Source organism: Chanodichthys erythropterus, chromosome 3, assembly GCF_024489055.1.
Source record: "Chanodichthys erythropterus isolate Z2021 chromosome 3, ASM2448905v1, whole genome shotgun sequence".
NCBI classification, from domain to species: Eukaryota; Metazoa; Chordata; class Actinopteri; order Cypriniformes; family Xenocyprididae; genus Chanodichthys; species Chanodichthys erythropterus.
The window spans coordinates 65334702-65357722 of NC_090223.1; the positions used below are offsets into that span (position 1 = coordinate 65334702).

General features: G+C 37.2%; 1 protein-coding gene across 1 annotated transcript; it reads left to right on the forward strand.

Annotated features, from left to right (window-relative positions):
* The first annotated feature begins 3074 nt into the window (after positions 1–3074).
* Positions 3075–22318, forward strand: LOC137005301 (gastrula zinc finger protein XlCGF57.1-like). Its single transcript, XM_067366147.1, has 7 exons — positions 3075–3080; positions 4539–4675; positions 16741–16751; positions 16850–17066; positions 17174–17243; positions 19835–19994; positions 21095–22318. The coding sequence occupies exons 1-7, from the start codon at positions 3075–3077 to the stop codon at positions 22168–22170; spliced, it is 1677 nt and encodes a 558-aa protein (XP_067222248.1). The 3' UTR covers positions 22171–22318.
* The last annotated feature ends 703 nt before the right edge of the window (positions 22319–23021 follow it).

The following is a 23021-nucleotide window of genomic DNA, read 5'->3' on the forward strand; positions in this document are numbered from 1 at the left end:
GACGAGTGGTCTGTTTGATGCAGAAGAACACCACAGGCGCAAGCATCGGGTAGGGGGGCTTCTCCTCCTCATCGGAGACCAAATCTGGAGTGGGGTCCCGGGCCCCAGACCCCTGATCCATGTGCTGCTCTTTTGCACCTCATCGCTGATCTCTTCACTGGAACAGGGCGCCCCGTACAGGGCTGAAATGGGAACTCTTACCTCTCCTCTCTCCAAGTAATGAAAGTGTTCTCTCTCCTCGCTATCAGTCAGGATAAAGTGTCTGACAATGGAATCCTACAGTTAAAAGAACAAATATGTCAAGCGAACAATGACTGTATGGCAAGCCAATTTAACAAATATTCCTTTATACGAACTAGTAGTAAATATCGCTAGTAAATAACAGTCATGTGTCCAGTCTACTCTGCGGCAACCTGAAACTTACACTTGCCGCAATCTTTTGAAGTATTAAAATTATTCCGTTATCATAAGCCACTGCGGTATGCACATTTGCAATATTTTGATCATTTCGATATAACGTGCAGACCGAGTGACTAGTGCTTTTTTAATACTAGTAGGTAATACAATAGTGACTACTTCCCTTTCAATTACAATACTATTGAATTTCATTAGAATTCAATATGATTAATATTACTATATATTACATGCCCCTGCCCCTTTGATCACAAAAGTTAAAGTGCCCTTTGCGGTCGCATCGCGGTGCCCCTGCGTTCCCATTTCTCCTCCCCCGGAACGTGATTTCTACCGACAGAGACCCACAACCAACCAATAATTAGTGGGGACCTGTATCTACACATCTGTATTTGTGGAACTAACGGTCACTCTTTGATTTGTTAAACACAATCCAAAATGCACTAAACACACTACTTCATTATAGAGAAAAACAACAAATGAATAGAAATATATAATCTTAAGCTGACCAATAAATAAATAAATAAAAACTAGGTGAATATATAATTCAGCAACATAAAAGTCTGCTAGCCTAATTCTTGAAAAAAAAACTTTGCACAGTAATTTTATAAAATCTAAACATGTTAATAAAAAGATTAAAATTACTATTTGTATTCTTCTCATGAAATGGAAAAAACTATTTATATTAGATTTATATTATGAATCTAAAGAATTATATGAATTTATAATAATGGAAGATTAAAAGACGCTTATTTTAAATGTATTGTGCAGCTTTTTAATGGGGCAACAAGATATGATAGATACTACAGAACAAAACAGGCTATTAAAAATCTTTCAGTGTGCAAAACCATGATAATATGAAACGCTTCAATACAGCAGCACACACCGCTTATGCGCATCCCGGGTGCTTAAAGGGATAGTTCACCCAAAAATGAAAATTCTGTCATTTACTAAACCTCATGTTGTTCCAAACCTGTATAAATTTCTTTGTTCTGTTGAACACAAAGTAAGACATTTTGAAGAATGTGAGAAACTGAACAGTTCTGGGGCACCATTGACTTACATAGTAGTTTTTTTCCTACTATGGAAGTCAATGGTGTCCCAAAGCGGCCTGGATACAAACTTTCTTCAAAATATCTCCCTTTGTGTTCAAAAGAACAAAGAAATTTATACAGATTAGGAACAAATTGAGGGTGAGAAAATCCTTCATTCTGACTTATTTTGCCTCACGTAGCTAACAGTAAAAATAAGTTCCCATTAAATATAACAGCCTACTACTTAATCATAAATGTTTTTATATGTAAATAACATTCAGAAACTAAATTAATAAGGATCAATAAATAAATAAATACTGAAACAACAACAACAAAAACAACATAAGAAATGACATTTATTGATTATGGCTGATTTTATTTGACATGCACAACACGGAGTGACAGGACCGATGCACACAGCGGCGCGCTGTTTAACGGGTTTGTGTTGAAGAGTGGCTAACAAAGTAATCTTTTCACATGATGTTCTCTCTCTTAAAATGTAAGAGAGTGTAAATGTCAGCAGCATCATATATGTGTAAAGAATGAAGTCTGTCAGGTAAAACAAGAGCTTATTGATGCAGTTCAGTCAGTCTACTATTTTATTCCAACCGTTACTCCTGATAGGAGGCTTCTGTAAATATTTAGTGTATACGTGGAGTTACACTTCAAATAAGTTTAATGGTGCAACACAAAAATATTTAGTAGATGCGTAAGTTGTAACTTAATGCCCGTTTTCGTCAAAACTAGTCTACGCTGTAACTTGCGCACAGCTGGTGCAACCGGCCCCTGGAATCTTCCCCATATGTCGTCTCGTCATATGAGGAAAGGTTACCTCCCCTTTCTCTGCTTTGCTCGCCCATGAGAAAATGAGCTACTACAGTGAGATTCGACCACAATATTTTATTTTTTTCCTCAAGAGACATCATGCCTTGTAAACGAGCGAATCGTGGTAGTTGCTCAGTGTTTGGATGTACAAATGAACACCAAAGTATTTTTTTTAGTTCCTTCATCCGAGCCTATGAAGAAACGGTGGGTTAATTTTATTTTCTCTGGTAATACGCCGATACAACTTCCCATAGTTTTGTATGTCTGCGCCACACATTTCACCGACGACTGTTTCCTCAACGTGGGCCAATACAGCCCAGTTACTGTCGCTAATGTAAAGATAGATAGCATCAAGTGTGTGTGTGAATCTACACACTGTAACGCGAGTGTTGTACATTTCTTTGTTGTTTGAAACCGTTCTGCTGTTGGATCAGATCAGATCGCCAAAGTCACGTGATTTCAGTCGTTGGCGGTTTGACACGCGGTCCGACTCATGAATCGATACACTGATTCATAACGCTTCGAAGCTCCAGGAAGCAGTGTTTTGAAATCGGCCCATCACTATATAAGTCATTATTTAGGGTTTTTTTGCACACAAAAACTATTCTCGTCGCTTCATAAAATGATTGTAGAACCACTGTAGTGAGATGGACTTTGTAACGGCGTCTTTAGTACCTTTTATGGGTCTTGAGAGAGGAAATGACATTGCTGGCTATGGAGGCCTTTCTGAGCCATCGGATTTCAACAGAAATATCTTAATTTGTGTTCTGAAGATGAACGAAGGTCTTACGGGTGTCGAACGACATGAGGGTAAGTAATTAATGACAGAATTTTCATTTTTGGGTGAACTAACCCTTTAATTTTGGCAGTTTTACAGATACGGTCACATTGCATACAATGATTCATTAAGGTCTCTCCATCACATGGTTCTTGGGACACATACGTTTGACTTTCAGTGTCAATAATTACAACCACAACTGAACGCTCAAACTATCAGACTGAACGATATCAAAAATGCAAATTGAGTTTAAAGTGTAGGAGGATTGTGGAAGCAAAGTTGATGCCAGACACACTTTCTGATCAAATTGCCTCACAGACACATTCTGCAGCTTGTACTATTTTCCAATTTTAACTTTATTTTCACCCCATATTGTTAAATGTACACTAGAGGTTACGTCAGCAATAGAATAACTTTTGCGTTTTATTTTCTGGTGGCTTCTAATGCAACTCCTTCTCAAAAAAGAGTTTGACTACTTTCACCTGCACAATCACCTGTGACAAAAACAGAAAAAAACAAGATAAATGCTTGATCAACACAGACCTCACTAAATTAAAGAAATTAAACCTCATATCCCTAATATATTGCTGTAACATCTAAAAAACCTCAACACTTAGAATGAAAAGAAAAACTCCCCCTTTGATATTCCTGGATCTCTGTGGTTATGTCAATTAGATTTTGTGTTTTTTGTGTTGACCTTGAGGCCATCATCAAATGTAAACGTTGCATTACGAATAATGGAGAGCTTGCTAAAGTGATTTACAATTACATCATCTTTGCCTGGATTTTGGATAGAGGGTGTTAAAGTAACTCCACTGAGTTTCACTGAACTCCTGCAAGACACAGTTACTGTAATTCCACTCGACCCGAGCAGTTTAAAGTAGAATACCTGCTATTACACATTAGAAAATACTATTACACATTAAAACATGTTTCTTGAAATTTGGCATGTTAATAGATGACAATGTCAAAATGTTGCTTTAAAATCATAAGAGGATCATTGCTTTACAAAGCATGTTTAAGTTGACAAATCTAAGAACATAGTTCTGTCACTTACCGGTTTTTCTCTACACATTTAAAAATGTTGTGTTGTTGTGAATCAAACACAACATCTCTGGTGTTTCGGCCAGCCTCCTGCAGTAATGCAGTAAAGTAACTTGTCTCCGATGATTGTAGGACCAGGGACACCTGGTGGATAAATCTTTCAACCTCAATATTTGATCTTTTTGCTGTTGACATTGTCACTATGTGAGACAAATAACAATCATTCACACAATGGTTTCCCTTTTAATACACTGTAAAATCCTAATCAAAATGACACCTTACTAAATAGCAAAGAATCAAACAATGCATACCGTATAAAAGGCAAGCAAAATTTACAAATGAGGATAATTCATGACAGTGAAACAGATAAGTCAAGACACAGCATACCAGATATTTAATTTGGTGGTGAAATATTCCACTAGTAATAATTTCTAATGTCATTACAGCGACCGGGACTTGGCGTCAAACTGACTTCAGATGGGAAATGCCTGGCCGTAAGGTGCAGAGGAGTGTCTAAGGCAGGACGCCCTCCTTTGGATGGAGACCGTAATGTGCTGTACTCCTCCAGCAGCCCTCTCATCAGGTTTGTCCTGCAAATGCCGGATCCGTGTGGACGAAACGCCTATCCGATAAAAAATTTGTGCGGTTTCACAGAAACGCGTCTCCATGTGGAGGGGGCCAAAAAATGTGTACATTTCAGGGATGTTTGTTGGAAACAATTTAACCAGTTTTCCTTTCATTTCACTTTCTGGCAGGTCAGAGGCATAGCGGTTTGTTCCCTCGGTTTGTTTTGTTCGGGGGAAGGTCCTCACCGCTGTCACTCTCTGGCTCGCTGTCAAAATTCTCATCAAAATTTAAAAAAAATGTCTACAATTTCCTCTCGTCAATTGTCTTCTTTTCAATAAATTGTCTGTCATTTTCTCAAAAGTAGTTTAAAAACAGGAATTTTATTAAAATTGTGTCTCAGATTAGTCTAAATGCTAGTGCGAGGTAACAGTGGAAAAAAAAGATTTTTTACTTTTTAAAAGAAGTTTTATTTTTTATTTTTATACAGAATATTTACAATCTTGTTAACTACATTATTAAATATATGCAAGTGAACACCTTATGTGGTTAAAAAAAATACTTAAAGGAAAAGTATCATGTAAGTCGATCGGTAAAGGCGGCGTACACGGTGCGATTTTTGCTGTCGTACGAATTCGCATGCGATTTTTTTTGTGTGTAAATCGTGTATGCTCGCATGGTTGCGGCTCGTATCATGTACGAGGAATTATGAGCCGAGCAGAGTGCCTTACGAGCGCTTCCCGACCTCCCGATTATTTTTAAACATGTCAAAAAAGTTCGGGAGCTATCGGTTTGAATTCGTGACATGTGTGCGGTTAAACAAGCCGATTTTTCAATCTATTTGAAGTTGACCAATCAGGAGCTAAGAAAAACCACAGAAGAAGAAGAAAGATAGAGATGACGATGACAGCGCCAAGGCGAATTTGAAAAGGAGGATAAACTCGCTGAACTGCACTGTATGATGTGTCAAGTGTGTATGGGTCGTCTGAGATGATATTTTACAGCGGATCGCCCAAGAGCTACAGTTATCAGGTTAAAAAATAAATTATGGTTGATACGACTCGACTCATGATCCACTCTTGATCACGACATGAAATTTCTCTGTACTACTGTAGGCTACTGTACGTGTTGGTAGCCATTAAAGAAAATATATTTAGTTTCATATTCATGTTTAAATATGCCTATATTTTTTAATTTTATCTATTCGATTAAGACAAGTGAACAATACATCATATGCGCAATAGCCACATCTGGAGACATGAAGTGGGTCAGACATAATTTTAATCACTTCATTAAGTTTTGTTTTGTAGAAAGCCTTTCTTTAACATGAATTTTGTTTTGTAAAAAAATGTATCTTAATTTTAATCAATGTTTCATCAACCAATTGCCTGGATTTAATAAATAAGAAGCAAATATATTCATGGATGCGAGAGTGCGATCTTGCACTTGATCTGCAGCGCGTCTTATAGACTAAATAAACTGAAACTCAAATGAACTGTTTGCCTCACAGACACGAGAAAAATAGGCTATCTATAGAAAGCTTGAAATGTCTTCTTTTAAACGAAATAATTCAAAACTAAAAGAAATGGGCTACTCTCTGATTATGTAGGCCTAATCCAAATGAAATGTGAATTCTGCACATCCACTGCGGAGATGAGAGTCAGCAATGAATCAACTTCATCTTTGCAGCCATAACTGATTTAGAAAACATTATATTGTTAAAAAACAATTAAAATGTCTACTTGCTTTTTTTTTTTTTTGTCAAATTCATAATCGTTTCTTTTGCCAGTTCTTTATGGCAAGCTTTATGCGTGAGCTTGAGTGCTATAGTATAAATGCTAATAAAACCGCTTTATTCTCTCCAGTATTTAAGAAATTGAATGTGAATAATCAACTAATCAATGTGATTAGTCAACTAATGGCTTGAACAACTAGTCGATGAGAAAAAAAAAAATGATTTCACATGTGCCTATTTTCTATCCAGCATGTCACAAAGGGTATTCAGATTTGAGCTCGCGCTCCGCTCTCATGCTCTCTCTCGCCTCGGAAATAGGCAGGTCGAAAAATCGTGTCGTATATCACCTCGTCCGTGCGATTTTCAGATAAACTCACTCGTGACGTGTGCGTAGACCTACGATCTTCCGACCATCAGAATTCACACCGTGTACGCCCGCCTTAAGTTATAATGGGCTATGGGCGCCGCCATCATTATTTACAAGACACAAGATCATCCACTTCTCCCGCAATATATGACAGTAAGTGGGTGGCAAACTGGGACAGAAACACAGCAAACTTTACAGTTATCTGCACAATGTGTGTTTGACGTGAATAAAATAATATTACTTTATGTTTAAAAGGTTTTCTTGCTGTTGTAGATATTAATGTGCAATTACAAACTATATTTAGTTTTTACTAGTATTTTTGTGATTGTGTATTTTAATTTTAAAGAATTTAAAAAACGTGAAAAGACTGAACAGTTGTCATAAAAGACCACTGCTGAGCACATCTTGTCTCTGGCTTGGTGTCAGTGAAAACGTGAAAGCAGATTTGAAATTTTGAATTTAGCAGTTAGTCATGTGATGTGCTGAACGTTCTAATCACACCGGTGTGATCGTACGCGTCAAAGGGTTAAATAAATAGTTCAGCCAAAAATGAAAATTTGCTGATGGCTTTGAGCATCAAAAGAGCAGATAAAGGCCACATCAAAAATAATTTAGACACTCAAAGTAGTTGTGCACCTGCACTCTTTACAAGTTCAGAGGTCCTTTTAAATATCTTAGTTTGTGTTTTGATGAAGAAAGAAACTCCTCTGCTGTACATCTTGGATGGCATGATGTGGGTGACTAAATTATCAGCAAACTTTCATTCCTTAAAAGGTTTTTTAAATAATTCTTAGGCTACCTATGTTTAATGTTATGCTGATTTTAAAGCTGCAGTCTGCAACTTTTTTTGTGTTAAAATTTTACAAAAATTATATAATGAGAATATACAACATGAATCCATTTTCCAAACCGTGTTTTTGTCTTACCCTGAATCATTATGATACACTTATAATAAGTGTTTATATTTGGACTATTTCAGACCGGACTGGTAGGACTCCGCAGAGTATCACAGTAACTGCGTGACTCGCCATAGACATACACGGAGAAAAGTAGCTCCGGCTACAATGTAGCAAAAGACGCGTTCTGTTTATTAATCGCTAGAGGGCCAAAAATCGTGGAGCAGCTTTAAACACAGGGTTTATGCAGGTTTCAGTAAGTCAAATTTAAGACCTTTTTAAGACATTTTAAGACCATAAAGACTTTAAGACCTACACGACGCATTACCAAAAAATATTCAAATCAAAGAAATTCTGAAAAAATCACTTTATTTCAATGAATTCAGTCATTGAAAAAGCATTAATTTAATTTACAGATAAAGCAATCACATTAGTAACCTTCCACACACATCAATGTGCCAAATGCCCAAAACCTTAGGCCCAAAATTAAAATAGGCTAAAACAAACTTGCCCTCAAATAGAATAGATTTCATCTCATTATTTATTTACATTACAAAACAGCATATTAATAGCCTAATAAAGATTGAACAGGCTACTCCAACCCATGTAACAACCAATGTAGCACACACACACAAACACACACACACACACACACACACACACACACACACACACACACACACACACACACACACACACACCAGATAATCCATTTTAGATAGATAGATACTTACCTCGGGATAATTAGAGTATCTATCTAACATGGATTATCTGATATATGTATGTGTATGTGTGTGTGTGTGTCTCCCGCACTGTCCCATGAACTGTGAGCCCAGGTACCTCGACTTAACAATTTCATTGTTCCAGAACAATGGTCCTGTTGGTCTGATTTTGGCTTTCATTGAACATTACGACATACGGCCCGGTAAGAGTACGAATCAATTCCCTCTTTATAAACTCCCCCAATCCAAATCTCACCATAAGTGATCTTGTTGGGCCCGCAAGAGAACTGCTTCGCGATTACTGAATCAGGGAACATCACTTGGAAGAGATCGCTAATCTCACTGTTGCTATTAAATGAGTGGTGTTTGTTTAGTCACCGTGTGTAGTATACAAATCACCTCGGCTTTCGATGTGTCAGTCGCTCCAAAAGTACCCCGAAGGTTGTTCGACGGAGCTGTGATGATATTGCGCTGGAGACCGGAGGGACCAGGCATTGAGGAGGACGACGGCAGTGGTGAGGCTAATTGGCCGAGTCCGCTGAAGGGATTTTGCGGCTAGCTTGTGTTTCTCCGCTCTGGCGTGTGACTCCAGCGCCTTTACACTGCTTCACACCCAGACTCTCTAACTGACTTTTTTTTTTTTTTTTTTCAAAGTTTGCAGTGAGCCTCGTACCGGGAGCTGGGTACCGCTTGTAACCAACAGCAGAAATCGCTGTGATCTAGCCATGTCTCGTTGAAAGTACACTTTCCCATTTTCCACACGTAGCCGAACTTTAACAAACTCTGAGGAGACGCAGACGTATTTCGCGAGCAGGTATTACATTTATCACGGGATTTGTAGTTTTATCACTGCGTATACCAACACCAATATACCCCAGAAAGAACTACGACTCGCTACTTTTTTGCTACTTTGTAATAACTTTCAGCAGTAGCGTTTCTGGAAATGGGTAAAAAAATTTAAGACCTGACTAAATGAAATTTAAGACCTCTGATGAAAATCTGTCCGTTTTTAAGACTTTTTAAGGCCTTAAATTTAAAGTTCAGAATTTTAGACTTTTTAAGACTTTTTAAGACCCCGCGGAAACCCTGAAACAATTTAGTATAAAAAAAATACAACAGATCAGGATGGGACAGAATTGTATTAGAACTGAATATATGTAACAAAGATTGTGAATTCTTGTGGACAAACTTCAAGTGATATTTACATTAGAAAATGTATTCACAGCTACAGTATTTTTGCAATTTTTTACAACATAAATATTTTTATTCATTTAAATATTTAGTTATAATCCCTGTGAAAACTTCCTAAACTGAAGTTTTTTTCTTTGAAATCACTTGTTTGCAATTTCTGCTCTTGTGTCTTGAGGCCCTGTGGGTCTTTCACTGGCAAAAGACCATCTTCAGTTTTATAATTGGTGTCCTGGAGTTCCTTTGAATTCAGGAGGCGTAGAATGGACTGGTGCTGGTGTAAGGCTTGATTTTCCTGCTAAACAAAAACTGAGATCAAGCGTCCTGCAATAAAGTAATAAAACTTTAATCTGGAAAGAAGATCTCAAAGAAGTAGCAATGGACAACGCCTCGCCCTAACCCCAAAAGGACAGCGCCTCCCCCCACCACACACACACACACACACACACACACACACACAAACTCTCCTTCCCCCTGCCTCAAGTCACTGAAAGTTATTCAAAACATATAATGTAACTTGTTTATCTATTGTTTTTCCCTTTTCATGTTTGATATCATTTAATTTGTCTCAGTGCGATTGGTAAAACGGTCTCAATTTCACAGCAGTCACTAGAATTATGAAGAAGATGGAAAATTAAGGAAAATTCTGTCCTCTTTTTGGGTGGTGTCTCTTCTCCTCTCCCCCAAAACAGGTGTTGGTGTCATAAACATTTACGATCCTTTTGTTCTGGTTCTGGTATAAAAGGTAAAGAGCAAAGCAGTCATGTGGGATCATCTGTAGGAGAGGCCCCCCAGAGATGGGTGAATGTCTGAGGACATTCACCCATCACTGTGTATATATGCATTTCTTTGAGTAATCGATGTTATGCATTTATAATTTCTGAATTGGCTTTAATTGGTTATGTGTGTAATTGACACGATACACTGTTACCTGACAAATAAAATGTTATATTTGATTTGCTCTGGATTCTCCTGATATCATTATTACCAGTAAATTATGGGAGGCTAATGCTACCGTAAGTCTGTGTCCAGGGTAAAACAAACTGAAGGCGCATGAATGAAGGAGCAGTAGGCACTTCATCTGAAGACCTTTTGATTTCTGTTTACCACTGATTTAGCAAGTTGTATGGAAGTGGCTAAATTAAAATACACTTTTGTTCGAGTGAGCAGTAGGCAACCGACTAAAGGTATTAGCCAACTTATTACACCCTCTGACGAAGATCAGACTGGCGAGTTTATGTCCGTGAGTTTACCGCAAAATCCCGGGGCGAGTATCTCTGTGCGGCATCGGGTCCCTAATGACTGAACAATTGAAAGATGGATTATCCAGAATCATAAATATCTAAACTAATGCATAACTAATGATGAATTTCTAATTGGAAACACAACCTAAGTGTAAGAATCATTTGAAATTGGAGTCAGATTAAACGAGTGAAATTAAGTGAACTTCATAGAGACGCTGAAAAGACCTACACGCTTAAACCTTCCCTGTCCTGTGGGAAACCGTCATTGGACCCATTAGGCGGGCCTTACACTGGTCAAGAATCATTTCTTGCTTTGTCAGCATCTCACGGGTTAGTGCTAGAATGGTAATTATAAAAGAATATAACATGACCAATGGTAAAACAAGCATGGGTTGAACGTGTTGCCCTGTTAATGAGATTATAAAGTACATCATGTAACCAAAATACCAAATGAGAGTTTTCACATGACATCAAACCTGTACAGGAACACCAACCTGGAGGGCTAAACATTTTCCTCCATTGCACGCAAGTCATTTTTACCAGGTTTTTACAGAGTATTAATATAGTAAGACAGTGTCGTGATATTAAAGACCAAATCTAAACATCTAAACCTGTTAATTCTCAAAGAGATCTTCTGTAATTCCACCTGTAATTCATGAGACAAACCCCTCCGAAATAGTACTTTCAATGTGTCAATCACCCAAGTCGTTTGTGCAGCGAGAGTGTGAAAGGGGAGTGCAAACGATCGCCTGCCCCTTTACCCTCGCTGGGATCTCCGGAAGAAGGAGTCGAATGAGGGGAAGGCAGAACCATCTTCTCTCCATACAACAGTAATCCACTCCAGTACTTCACCAGTTAACAATGAGCAGACAAAAGCAATCTTCCCAGCCTCAGTGGAGTACAGTGCTGGGTAGCGTTTCCTTAAAGTATCGTAAGCTTAAGTTGATCGTAGCTCCATTGAAACCAATGCTGTCATTTCTTACAGTTGCACATTTGTTTTGTATAATTTACTGTGCATTGGCTGCAACAGATATTTGATAGATAGGGAGGACCACCATTTGTTTCCTGATCAGAACACAAGAAAAGAGTGAATCATTATCTCAGACCTAAGGGCAGGGGGGAAAGGTTAAAGAAAAAATATATATTAAGCATGTAATTCATTGCTTAAAATTTGAGTATGTAAACATATCTTATGACCTCTTTGATAGTTTTGTTTTTCAAAAAACCCAGAAGCAAAGGTAAACAACAATGCCTTGGACTACCAACCTGAAGCTGCTGCTGCGATTTACAATCTTAGATGTGGAAAAATGGGCCAAGAATGGATGTTGAATCCCACAAGCTGTGTTGTTGAAAGGATACAGCAACTGGTTTGAGGGTTACCTCACTGATACTGAAGGTCAGGTTAACATTACCCAAAGCCAAATAAGCTATACCTGCCTTAGACATGCGAAATACACTGAACAAAATTATAAACGCAACACTTGTGTTTTTGCCCCCATTTTTCATGAGCTGAACTCAAAGATCTAAAACTTTTCCTATGAACACAAAAGGCCTATTTCTCTCAAATATTGTTCACAAATCTGTCTAAATCTGTGTTAAGCCGGGTTCACACTGTGCGATTTATAATCCTTTACGATGGTTGCTTGTCAGACTGTACGAACATGATCCTCATGTCACACTGTGGGATCTCAGCTGTCATTAATGTCAGACTGTACGACATTCAAGACGTGTTAAAAACGGGCGCACATGAAAACTTGACATGACAGTGAGCTGCGTTACACACGGGACTGAAATGGTGGCTAACAAAGACATCTCTATCATTAATTTTGATCACGGCTTGTCTTGAAAAACGAAGACAATTTGACGTTTGTCGTAAGTCACACTGGAGGATTGTGCGCCAAATCTTCTGACACTGCCAGAATTTCGTCAGAGGTAAAATTTGACCGCAACGGTGATTAACCGCTGTCTGTGAACATGTCAAACTAGCGATCACAGACTACAGATTTTAGGCTAGGATTATAGGAATCTTTTAGGATTTGCAAAATTTGTCTCAGACGACCAAATTGTGGCCAAAATCGCACAATGTGAACCAGCCTTTAGTGAGCGCAGAGATAATCCATCCACCTCACAGGTGTGGCATATCAAGATGCTGATTAGAAAGCATTATTATTGCACAGATCATTGCCTTAGGCTGGCCACAATAAAAGGCCACTCTAAAATGTGCAGTTTTATCACACAGCTCAATGCCACAGATGTCGCAAGTTTTGAAGGGAGCGTGCAATTGGCATGCTGACTGCAGGAATGTCCACCAGAGCTGTTGCCCGTGAATTAAATGTTCATTTCTCTACCATTCATTTTTGGGTGAACTAACCTTTTAATGACAATACTACATTACCTAAAATTATTACTACATTACCTACAAATATAGTTATGAATTGCCAATCTCTGACAGTACAATCCCGTAAAGTCATTGATATATATTTTAAATATTCTTTATTTTAAGTATTTTGTGTACTCTTCCCCTCTAGATGGCAACAACTAGCCTGTACACTCGCCCATTGCCAATCCACTGCATGTGTGTGGCCAACAAAACCACATGCAAAGCGGTCACCTTTGTAAGAGATGGCACAAAGATTAAAATTTCATCACTAAGGGTTTGGTAAACAAGTGCCCTTAAGGCCAATTAACACCGCACCGACAAACGCCAACAAACACCAACAAACGCCAATGAACAAGTTAGCCATTGGATTGAGAATGTTGTGAAAAATAACTGTCGTGTTCACACAACAGACACCAACAAACTTCGAGTCAGATAATAGAGATAGAGTCAAGTCTGACTGGGAAATAATGGATGATCCTCTTACGGCAATCAAAATTTTACTTTTGCTAATGTCTTTACATGTCATTCTTTGCATGAAAAAAGTGGCGAGTAAAATGAAAGAGGCTGTGGGTGAAGCCGTGATTGCTGAGACGGGGAAGACGGGGCGCTTACTTCAGTTTGTGCAAAGAGCTTCAGTGGGAAGACGTTCAAAGCTTCCAGAATTTTGCTAGATTGGTCCCTGATCAGATTCAATGTCTAATTCAGATGGTGACACCAATAATTCAAAAGCAAAACACAAATTACAGAGTAACAAGTGCCCTTACTGTTGGAAAACATGTATACTTATCTTCAAACAACAAAAAGACACCAGAGTTTGAAGAGGGTTTGTAGATGAAGCACATGTTTATGATTGAGTGGCATCACCTTGTGTGACAAGAAGATAGTATTTATTAAGTACCTCATTGCTAGATTACAATTACCCTCAATGAAAACATGTTTCTGCTGGAACAGATTGTTCTGTCTGAACTGAACAGTGTTTTCTGTTTTTGATAGATGCTATGTTTATCTTTTTGATGATATTGATTCTGAAGATGTGAATTTGAATGAGGAAATTGCAAGATCCTTCCTAGATGTTAATCAGTCACAGCACACAGAGTGAATGAATGTAATGGTACTGTATAGACAAAATAAATTAAGTTATACTCTAAATCTGAACAGGTAAAGAATCAGCTATAAAAATAGAATCTCAAATTCAGCTGTGTATGTTCAACAGTGTTATCTACTATGTGATTTTCAATCTATATTCTGGCATGGTGCAATCTTCTTTTCTTTAGAGATGATGAACTGACTTTAAAGGATATCTTGTTCCCTCCTGGGTTGGCATTTCAAGTGACATGATCAGGTTTAACATCAGAGTGTGTGTGGGAAGAAACTGAACGGACCATGAGACATCCACATTTCCTACCTTCAAAGACCATTGTCGTTAAATTTACAGATGATGTTGGCATTCCCGAAGGTGCAATTGACCAAGGGTGTCCAAAAATTGAATCCATTAGACTTATATGACTTATAGACTTGTATCCTTCTGCAACTACAGTGGAATATGTTCAAGGGTGTAAAGATAAGAAAGTCTTAACATGTAACCTGGCTGGTACTGGGAAAAATGTCACAGAATTATTCCAGTTAGTAATTCAATTGCGATTTAAAAAGCCTTTTCTCTCTTTGTCTATTAATTAATTAATTTATTTATTGCTTACAGCTCTAAATACTATATGAGGGCAGTTGGCAGATGTCAATTGTCCAATCTTTACTTTTGTATTTATTCTAATGTGAAAGGTGCAGTCAGTGACTCTTGAGTTTGTTTTGCTGATATAACCGGTCCCGTGTGGTGGGATGTGTGTGCGTGTGTGTGTGTAAGAGAGAAAACATGCTGTACATATTTAAATCTGTATTGTAAAATAATTTAACACAGTTCATTTTTTTATTTAAAGTTGGCATATACTGTGCTGACAATGTTTGCACAAGGTAATTACAATTTGTATTAATTCTATTAATAAATACAATTAAGGTAATTAAAATAATTTGTAAAGTATCATCATTATTATCAGTATTATCATTTTATTATCATTTACATTTAGAAATTATATACATTTTATAGATGGAATTTGCAGTTGCAGTAACATCATGCACATCAGTCCAGCTCTATGTTGTTTGGTTGTAATGCAACATAGCATGTTTTTTGAAGCTTATGTGCACAACCTTGCAGACAATTTCCAGAGGTTTCACAATCATCACTGTTGCAGTTGGCACCACTTCTTTTATGTGGGATGGAGAGCCTCAGACACAAAACCAGCAGTTGCAGTTTGTAAAAGCTGAACTTGGATCAGTGGATTGTTTTTGTGATCATGTATGATATTTACAGTTGACTCAATCTTTCCAATGCAGCCATTTCTTAGATGAACTGTAAAACTGTTGTGTTTGTGCTCCTTTCCATATTTCTCTTTTGTTTACAGTTGTCCATTTACAATGGCTCTGTCATTTATCTCTGTAGAGTACTCATCTTCTTCAGAGAGATCACAGACTGGGAGCATTAGGACCTTAACCTTGTGAACTAGGACTTTTATCATAGCTTGGTCAATGTTTAATCATTTAAGAACATCTTGTTTTTAAAAATATTGTCTAAGAAGCAAATGGATCACTGCAATTCACAGAAACAACTCGACTCCAGCAGAGAAACATGTTTTGCAGAATCATTTTGTGTCAAATTGTTGGATTTTGAGGTAAAATCATACCGTATTTATTGTATTGTTATATATATTGTGTTGACTGATAAATTAAATATTTTCCATCTTCTGCATAATTGGGTGTTTTTAAATAAACAACACTGACATTGATATAAGTGATTACATGGATTTAAACCTACCTTTATTGTAGTTATATAAAATATTCACAGGCAGATTTGCTTTATGTATTTCCCCGGCACCAAAATCAGGCATATAAATGTCAGGAAACACGACTCCTGGCTGCATGTCAAATAAACCTAATCCATGGATATTGACAAGTTGTAAGGAACACTTTTAAGTCCAACATTTAGTGTAACCGTTTGTTTTACTGTTGCATTTTCGCAGTTTCTCCTATTAAATCCAGTCATGCAGCAGGTTCTCTTGTCTGGCTCTCAACAATGGATGAGTGGTCACAGACGTGCGGTGAATGGTGAAAAGTGTACAGAACATGGTTAATCTACGTGGGCTCAACACAAGATTTTTTCTACCTACCCGGTCAGGTCAGTGGTTCAAATTTTTATTTGCCCTTCCAAAATTCTCACTGGCCCCACAATAAAAAAAGAAAACAAAATGGGCCTATAAAATAAGCCTAGTTATTGTTTTCGCTGTTTTTGATACATGTAACCTATATAAATAAGGTTAGGAATAAGGTTATGACACCAAAAGCTACTAGATTAACTCACTTAAAATTGTAATATTGTTACACAAGTACTGTAAGTAATAAAATAGTAACAAATAATCAAATTATGAATAATAGCACAAACAAATACAACAGAATAAACAAATTAAATAAACAGTGCTTTTCAAGTTTTTGATGTTGGCTTAACAGGAGATTTTCAGGTACAGAACAGGTATCAAACTCATTCAGAATCAAATTTTAACAAACATCCACAAAATACATGCCGTACTAACATGATCTGATGTGCTGCATCACGAAGAGTTTGTAAAGATCCATTTTGAGAGTTATACCCTGGACCTCTGTAAAGCCAAACATGTTAGTAGTGTGTCAGTCCAGTCCTCCACAAGCCTGCCCCAACAGTGGCATAAGCCAAGAGGCAGAAAAACAACACCGCTGCCAGTAACAGATGTTGTGGTGGTGAAGACCAAGACAAACCGAAAACGGAAACCCTTCTTCTGTCACTACAGCAATGACAGGTGAGTTGTTTTTTATACTTTATATATGATAAACCATGAAACATACTGTGGCGTTGGAGTACCAGTCCTTTTATGAAACAAGTAGACAAGAATTTTGTTTATCGCAGAGCCTTGACTGAAGTGACGGATGAGGATTTGGAGTTACTGAGAGGATTGACAAGTGGATTGAGCTACCAGGTAAAACTTGATACATATTAAGATTAATTTATTATCATTTATGCGCAGACACAGTTTATTACAAAAGAAAAACATTCATAATATATAACACAAGAAAAGTTAAAAGGTTAAAAATGGTATACAAAATGCAACTGTGACAGGCAGAGAGAAATCATGGTCACATGGGTTAACTGAAAATCACTCGGCAACAGTAGAGAAGTCCATAACCTCCCGATCAAATATAAAGATACTCTTCTTATTTCTCTAACTATAGCCAAGAAAATAATTCTACTAAACTGGAAATCCAAAAATGTTATACATATTAAACACTGGATTAATATTCTTACAGAATACATCACATTATATACATACACCAATAAGAAAACTATGTCCATATTTACAAACATCTGGAACCCATTTCTACAATATTTAATTCATGAGTTCATATGCCCATATAATCTTAGCGTAAGTGGTAAACAGATTTGGCTCGCTGTCTTCTATAGAGGGGCTCGGAATGGATATTCTACTCGAGCTCCAATCGCCCCCCTATAACAGGCAAAACTGTACAAAAAGGAGGAGGAGGGATGCTGACAGACCTAACAACAGGAAGATGCTGGTTTTATACCTTGGTATTAATTGGAAGATTTCACAGACAGGGCTTAGCTTAAGATAGGACTAGTCCTTACTTCTATTATATTTTTTATTTATTTATTTATTTATTAAGATGTCAGTGAAAGTTATTTTAAGTTAAAGGGATAATTCAACTAAAAATGAAATTTACTCACCCTCGTTTCTAAACCTGTAAACATTTCTTTGCTGAAGACAAAAGAAGATATTTTGAAGACTGTTTGTAACCAGTTTTCAGCCCCACAGTGACTTCCACAGTAGCCTGGAAGTTTCTAGTATGCCAAGTAAGAAGTTGATTATCTGGTTCAGGTGAGCTAAACTCTGTAGGACAGTGCAGGCCTCCAGCAGCAGGACTGGACACCCCTTGACTCGGTTCTTAGTCACCAAAACTGACAGAATTAATAATTAGCGAATTACACGCACTGTTTGCTGACACTTGAGTGATTCACAATGTATTTCCATATTTCGTGTTTCTGCAGAAGTCAGTCATGTGGGCAAAATCATGAGGGTGAGCAAATAAATCTCATTCTTCATTGTTCATTTAAGCAACAGAGCAGAATACCGTTAATCTTTAGATACTTAAGTTATGTTTTAACAGCGGGGGGCAAGCACTTTTTCACACAGGGCCATGTGGGTTTGGATCTTATTTTCCCTTCATAATAAAAACCTTCATTTAAAAACTGCATGTTGTGTTTACTTGTGTTATCTTTGATTCATATTTAAATTTGTTTGATGATCTGAAACAATAAAGTGTGACAAACATGCAAAAAAATAAAAAATCACTTTTTCACACCACTGTATTTATTGACATGGTTTTAAAGCTATTTGATATCCTGTTTGTTGGCCTTAAAACGTCTTAAAAATGCACATATGTACACCAGGGAAATCTAAATTTTCTAGGGGACCATGCCCCCGTACCCCCCAAACAAACATATTCTGACCAGGGTAATTATGAAACCCTGCATACGGCCGGCTTATATTCTATCTAATGAAATCTGAGGTAAACGTACTATTGTGATCAAAAATCAATGTTGCCAAACGCGATTGAATGTAAAGGTTTGTGTCTCGTTATTCTATTAATAACTATCTAATACTTCAAATCTCAAGGTTAAATCAGAAGATTTTTTGTAAAAATGTTTCTGTAACAGTTGCCAAAAATTAGTATTTAGCTCCACTGTGGTTTAACAAAAACAACAAAAACAAAAAAACCTTTTTTTTAAACATCGTTTGTACCATATTTGTCACTGTTTTAATTTTAATATACAAAAATTATCTGGTAAAATAGTTGGATTTCTATGCACTTCTGTGATTGTAGACAATGCATGACTTTTATTTTGGAGTGACGACATGACGTCATAAGACTGAGCCGCGCCCCTGCATCTGCTGTGATTCTGCGGAATAAAGGTTTGTTTTAATGATTTAAGCTGTTTTAATCGACAGAAACAGTTCAATGATTTATATTTGTTACCGTTTTTTAAAGCGATGTGAAATGAATTTATTTACTATATAATGTAACATTGTGATTCTTTATCTAACTGTAATGAAGGATATTTGTGTGAGTAAAGCTCATCCACTGATGAGAAACAGTAAACCTGCGTCTCATTTCTCTCTATATATAAATCATAAATCAGTTTATCATGAACTCGAGTTCAGTCTCTGGCGAGTAATGATGGAGAAACTGAACTTTTCAACTCCGAGTCAATTGAATCAAACACTTTGAGAAATGATTCAGTGAATCACGACTCGTGCTGTTCGAACAGTGAACATGAACGAGAACAACAAACACTAACAAACTAATTAATCATGTTTCATCAAAGTGTAATCATTTAAATATAATCTATAATTCATTAAATACCATATGAGGATCATAAATGCCTGAAATATGAAGTTTATTAATTTGTAGAGTTAGTTTTGAGTGTTGTTTTTTTTTTAGTCCAACAGGTCATTGAAGACTTTTAACTCTGTTAATTATTCTGTACTTACAGATGGAGTTTATTAAAGAGGAGACTGAAGACATGAAGATTGAGTTTATTAAAGAGGAAACTGAAGACATGAAGATTGAGTTTAATAAAGAGGAAACTGAAGACATGAAGATTGAGTTTAATGAAGAGGAGTCGGAAGAAATAAAGATTGAAGAAACATTCAGTGTGAAACTGAATAGGAACAAACAGGTTGGTTTTATTCTCACAGCTGAACTCAGTCATTTGATCATTATTAAAATGTCCAGCTCTACAGAAATAGACAATATACAGAAGTATAATCTTACAGATAATCTTACTGAATCCATTCATTCCAGTATAATATCATTCAGGTGTAAATTCCTTGATCATGAAATTGTTTAATTAAGGTTTGCAGATGCTGAATGAATCAAATGATTATTAAACAGCAGCACAAACTCTGAAATCAGCAGCTCTTCCTTCCGGCACACTCAGTGTCTGAATTCACTCAGTCGTTTCATTCAAGTGGACTTACTGTAGAGCAAGAGTTAGGGTTTGATTTAGGGCTGGTTACTTGTAATTAAAGGGTTAGTTCACCAAAAAATCAAAATTCTGTAATTTATTACTTACCCTCATTCCGTTTCACACCGTAAGACAACTTTAAAATTCAGTATTTCCATTTAGTGTGACCCTGGACCACAAAACCAGTCGCACGGGTATATTTGTAGCAATAGCCAACAATACACTGTAAGAGTCAAAATTATGCAATATTAAGTAAAGATCATGTTCTATTAAGATATTTTGTCCATTATTTTAGTCTGTTATATTGAAACAAATCAGTCTAGACTTTGAGCATGTGAACTTTCTACAGAAGCTGAAACGTCAAGATATGACGTGATATTTTTAAAAACATACGAATAACGAATAATAATCACTCAAATTTTAAAATATACAATCTACTCCACTTTACTGCAAACTTCACTTGATCTTGTGTTTCTGGTGTCTTACATTCACATGTGTATGAAAGGAAGTCAGTGGAAGGAGAAGTCTGCTGTGAACGGCCCTTAATAATTACACTGATTTAGGAAAATTAATGAAATATCAAATGTCAAAATATGGCTGTTAATATCATGGAAGATTAATGTTACAGTTTCAGGGACAATTTATGCGAATGCATCAAAATGATCGTAATGTTTTGTGATAGACAACTGCTACAACAAGTCTCAATTTTATCACATTTAACTTAATATTTCTCTCTTTATTTTGATTTACTGAAAGTGAAATTACTTTTTTTCTCTTTCATTTCAGAGCTGATAGACGTGAAGGAGGAGAGTGAAGAACTGAGTGAAGTGGAGGAGAAACATCATGATAAACCTGGAGAAAAACCTTTGAGTCGCTCAAAGACTAAAAATACATATTTAAAGAAAAGAAGAGCCAAGAAATCTTTCACCTGCACTCAGTGTGGAAAGAGTTTCACTACCAAACATAGTCTTGAACGTCACATGAGAGTTCATACAGGAGAGAAGCCGTTCACTTGTGATCAGTGTGGGAAGAGTTTCACACGAAAAGGAGATTTTAAGGAACACATGAGGATCCACACTGGAGAGAAGCCGTTCACCTGTGATCAGTGTGGGAAGAGTTTCACACGTAAAGGACATCTTAAGGATCACAAGAGAGTTCACACTGGAGAGAAGCCACACACATGTGATCAATGTCGGAAGAGTTTCACACGAAAAGGAGGTCTTAAGAGGCATATGAAAGTTCACACTGGAGAGAAGCCACACACATGCCATCAGTGTGACAAAACATTTCTAGGGTCATCAGACCTGAAGACACACCTGACAGTTCATACAAAGGAGAAGCCATTCACATGTGATCAGTGTGGAAAAAGTTTATCAACCAAACAAAGTCTTGATGTTCACATGAGAGTTCATACAGGAGAGAAGCCATTCACATGTGATCAATGTGGGAAGAGTTTCAAACAAAAAGGACATCTTAAGGATCACAAGAAAGTTCACACTGGAGTGAGACCGTTCACATGTGATCAATGTGACAAAACATTTCTAGGGTCATCAGCCCTGAAGAAACACCTGAGAGTTCATACAAAGGAGAAGCCACATTCATGTTCTGTGAGTGGAAAGAGTTTTTCACTGCTGTGTAGTTTACAAAAACATGAGAAAATTCATACTGGTGTGAGAGAGTTCATGTGCTTTGAGTGTGAGAAGACTTTTACTGCATGGAGCGATTTAATAAAGCACCACAGAATCCACACTGGAGAAAAACCTTACAAGTGTTCATACTGTGACAAGAGATTCAGTCAGTCAGGAACACTGAAAAGACACAAGGAGATCCACAGCAGAGAGAAGCGGCACACACACATGTGATCAGTGTGGAAAGAGTTTCTCTTTTAACAGTCACCTGAAGATACACATGAAGATCCATGCAGTGGGGAAACCACATCACCACAGTCTGAAATCACATTAAGTAGTTCATCTTATGTGATGAGAAAAAATGTCTCTTCTGTGTAAGTTAGCCACAGCCAAATCTCTCCTCTCCAGCTATAGTTGGCACCATGGGTGACAAGTTTTATTTTTTTGTATTTTTTTTGCAGTTACAAAACGTCTTTTTGTACCTGCATCAGCAAATTATTCACAAAAATTTTAAGCAAACAAGTTTAACCCTTTAATGACCCAGTGGTCCGCTGGCGGGACAATAGAGTTTTATAATGTTAAACAAGTTGTTTTTTTAAATGAGGAGGATACCATCTAACTAATCATTTATTATGCTCGCAGTGCGTCGGTGAAATGAATTGGGATATTAATTTAATAATAAAAGTGGCATAATAATAATAATTAACAGCCCTGTGCGCCCATCTGCTATACGCTACTGTGAAGGGATAAACAGTGTTCAGGCACGGCATCAAAGTGATTACCTGTTTAATCCAAATCCACATGCGTGGACTGTTCAATATTCAGTTCTGCAATGTCTGAGTCTCTCCAGTCACATGAGTGTGTTTTCAGTTGGCGCTACTACAAAGAAACGTTTACTAGATTGTGGACTAGCTTTGCTCTCTGAACAGTGGCAGCCTGCAGCTGAATTTTTGTGATCACTGAAGCCCGGGTATACTTCAGCCGTCCGCGTTTGTGAATTTGATGTATGTAATTTTCGTCATGCGGCTGGCGTGAGCCGTCTGCATGAGGCTGGCTGAAGGGAAGGAAAAGATGTTGTAGAAAAA